This window comes from Chiloscyllium plagiosum, chromosome 29 (genome assembly GCF_004010195.1).
Source record: "Chiloscyllium plagiosum isolate BGI_BamShark_2017 chromosome 29, ASM401019v2, whole genome shotgun sequence".
In the NCBI taxonomy this organism is placed as follows: Eukaryota; Metazoa; Chordata; class Chondrichthyes; order Orectolobiformes; family Hemiscylliidae; genus Chiloscyllium; species Chiloscyllium plagiosum.
In genome coordinates this window covers 3,897,014-3,900,372 of record NC_057738.1, presented here as the reverse complement: position 1 = coordinate 3,900,372, position 3,359 = coordinate 3,897,014, and the positions used below count along the sequence as shown (strand labels likewise).

At 46.2% G+C, this 3,359-nt stretch overlaps 1 protein-coding gene across 1 annotated transcript; it reads left to right on the top strand.

Moving 5' to 3' along the window:
- The first annotated feature begins 663 nt into the window (after window positions 1-663).
- LOC122564331 (regulator of G-protein signaling 9-binding protein-like) lies at window positions 664-3,141 on the top strand. Its single transcript, XM_043719049.1, has 2 exons — window positions 664-1,498; window positions 1,575-3,141. The coding sequence occupies exon 2, from the start codon at window positions 1,625-1,627 to the stop codon at window positions 2,390-2,392; it is 768 nt and encodes a 255-aa protein (XP_043574984.1). The 5' UTR covers window positions 664-1,498; window positions 1,575-1,624; the 3' UTR covers window positions 2,393-3,141.
- The last annotated feature ends 218 nt before the right edge of the window (window positions 3,142-3,359 follow it).

Here is a 3,359-nt window from a genome sequence, read left to right as displayed (position 1 = left end):
CAAAGATGTGTAGGTTAAGTGAATTGGCCAAGCTAAATTGCCCACAGTGTTCAGGCATGTGTAGGTTAGGTGTATTAGTCTGGGGTAAATGTAGAGCATAGGGGAATGGGTCTGGATGGGTTACTCTTTGGAGGGTCGGTGTGGACTTGTTGGGCTGAGAGGCCTGTTTCCACACTGTAGGGATTCTATATCTTCTAATTAATTTACCCATTCGTCATGTGCGTCAGGCATTTTTAAGAACCTGCAATTGCAGAGGCTTTCCTTTTTTTATTTTTGATATATACTTTGTAGTAAAACTGCATTCAAAGAAAGATAATACAGATCTCAGTCAGGATAAGTCTTCAAAATTTGCTGTTTCAAGTCTGAAAAAAAAAAGTTCACATCTTAGTCTTTTCTCAGGTGTGGGTGAGTCTAGAAATAGAGGGCATATGTTTAGGGTAAGGGGGGGAAAAATTTTAAAAGGAGCCTAAGGGGCAACATTTTCACACTGGGGGTGGTACGTGTATGGAATGAGCTGCCAGAGGAAGCAGTGGAGGCTGGTACAATTACAACATTTAAAAAAGGCATCTGGATGGGTAAAAGAAAAGGAAGGGTTTAGAGGGATTTGGGCCAAATGCTAGTAAATGGGACTAGGTTAGTTTAGAATATCTGGTTGGCATGGATGCGTTGGACCAAAGGGTCTGCTTCCATGCTGTACATCTCTATGACTCTATGATTCTATGACCTGGAAACCTGGAGACAACAGAGGCACCAATATGGGATACCTTAACTGGCAACTCAGGATGTGATCGCTAGTTTTGGGGTGAAGATTTGTTTTTTGAAGAATTGGATGAAGAATTTGATGGGCAGAACTTAAAACAATTTTGAACTTAGGTTTCTATAATCTTTAAAAAGAGGTACTGGGTTGACAATCAGATGTGTTTGAGTGCAGAACTAGAGACAACGCCACATAAAGGAGTTCCTAACTTCCAGGCGGAGAGTTATTTGTCCTTATTGGCAGTTTCGGAAATGCAATTTGAAGAGTACTTTGGGGACTCTACCTCTTTGTTGGAGTATTTGGTACTCATTGACTTATTATTTGCTCAATTTATTTCCGAATGTTGGGTAATTTTAGTCCTGTTAGGAGGATTCGTGTTGGGGCAGAGCGCATAGTTAACAGGACGGTGAAATGCTGAACTCCTCAGGGAACAGCCGACAGAAGGACAAGGCTAACACACGCAAGAAACCACATGGGACCCGTCCGTGTGAGCGAAGGTGACAACTCCATCCAGAGCTGCTGCGTCACAAGATACGCCGTAATCTCCGAGGTGGATTTGCAGTGAGTAACGGAGACATTGCAGGACAGAGGGTACGAGGCAAGCGGCGTTGGCTGGTGCTTGCAAGGCGGACAGCTCTCGGCGTGCGATGGAAGAGAAGAGGAGCCTGTTCCACTGAGAACTTTGCTGTTTGCTCCGGATCTGTACATTCAGGAGTCCGCGCCCACTGCTGCCCGAACACGGTTTGTATGGGGGAGTGAGCGGGGCTGAGAGCACAGGCTGCACTCACAATTGTGACCGATGTGTCCTCACTTGCAGGCGCCTTTGGTATTGCGGGTCGAGCCAAGTTGTGGACAGTGGCGAGCCGTATGCCGATCCAAAGCAGCAAGGTGGCAGATGAGGGCACTGCGAACTCAGCGAGGGAGAGGGACGAGTGCAGAGCGCTGGTGGACTCGCTCAACAAAGTGACGGGATGCTACAGGCACCTGGCCACGGGGGTAGGGGGCTCGGCGGACTGCAGCAGCCTGAGGGACGAGCTCAGGAGAACCAGGGAGAAGAGCCAGGAAGTGGCCGGACTCCTCCGGAGCAAGCTGACGGCGGTGCTCCGGGACAAGACGCTGAGCACGGAGGAGCGGGCCGAGATGGAGCGCCTCTGGGTCGTCTTCTCCTCCAACCTGGAGAGCTTTCAGATGGACATGTGCAAGGTGCTGGAGCTGGGCCAAGGCTTCCCCCTGTCGGGGACCGAGAAGCCCTTGATCCAGACCGGGATGTCTGGAGGGACCTCGGAGGTGGCAGCCCGGGCTCTGAGCGTCCAGAACCTAGCCCAGGACACCGCACTGAATGTGGAGAGGCTGGAGCTGCAGGAGCTGCAGGAGCACATCGACAAGGTGGACGAGATGATGGAGAACATGGAGATGAAAGTCAACGTGCTGAGGTGGACGGTGGAGGCAAAGGGAGACGCGTACTATTCGGTGCTGAGCACAGACGCCTCCTCGATGGCCCTGCTGTCAGAGGGGGAGGAGATGCGGCGCCACAGCCGGTGTTGTGACCGTGAGAAGTGTTTTATGTCGGTGCTGTTCTGCACAGTGGCTCTGATAGCTGTGGGATTGTCAGTGTGTGTGGTGAACCTTTCATGACCGATACCCATGGAATTCAGGAAGGCTGATTGACTTTGCACATGAAGGAGAAGCCGACCTCGAATTATTTTTCGATGCCCTGCACAGACATGGCAAAGTGTTTTTTTTGGGGGGGGAGGAGGTTTTCTTAGTCTGTATGCCAAAAACAAAACTGTGACCTGAATAGGGCTTTGGAAGCTGTGATTGGTTCTCCTTTTGTAAGTCTGAAGTGATATGAGTTACGTTTCATTGAAAGCTGAGCTCAATTAAAAATCATAAGAAAAAGCGATATTTAAATATCGCTTTTCTAGGCTTTCAAGAAACAGTGGAAAATCACGTCTTAAAAGACTGGGGAAGGGAGGACTTTTTTAAAGTATCGCTTAGTTGTTTACACGGGAAGAGACTAATAACGATTAAAATGAATTTATATGCTGAAGAACTGATTGATATATCTCACCTTAAAAGGTCGGACAGATTGATTTAGTTTGCGATTATATCCGAGTACTAGCTGCTCTAGGTTATTCACTTTTTTGTAGTAATTACTGTTTTAAAGTAAAACTTAAATAATAGAAAGTGGAAATTTAGAACAGCTAAACCTATTTAGCAGATAACTCGGATTAAGGACACTTTAATTTAGAGGAATAGACTATTAATACAAGTGCAGGGTTTAAAACTATTAAAAATATCCATGAGACAAAGGAATGATGTTACATGGAGCTTCCTTTGTAAACATCACACTTCTGCTGTAATTATTAAATCCTAAAGGTTTACTGACATTTTATGTCTTATTAAAAATGCAGCAAGTTGTCATGATCTGAACTGCACTGACTGAAAGAAGGATTAAATCAAATTAAATAGAACTTTCAAAAGGTATATAATGGGAAACTAGGTATTTGCAATATGATGTTTGAAGATTGATGTGGAGGAACCGGTGTTGGATTGGACTGACAACGTTAAAAATCACACGACACCAGGTTATAATCCAACA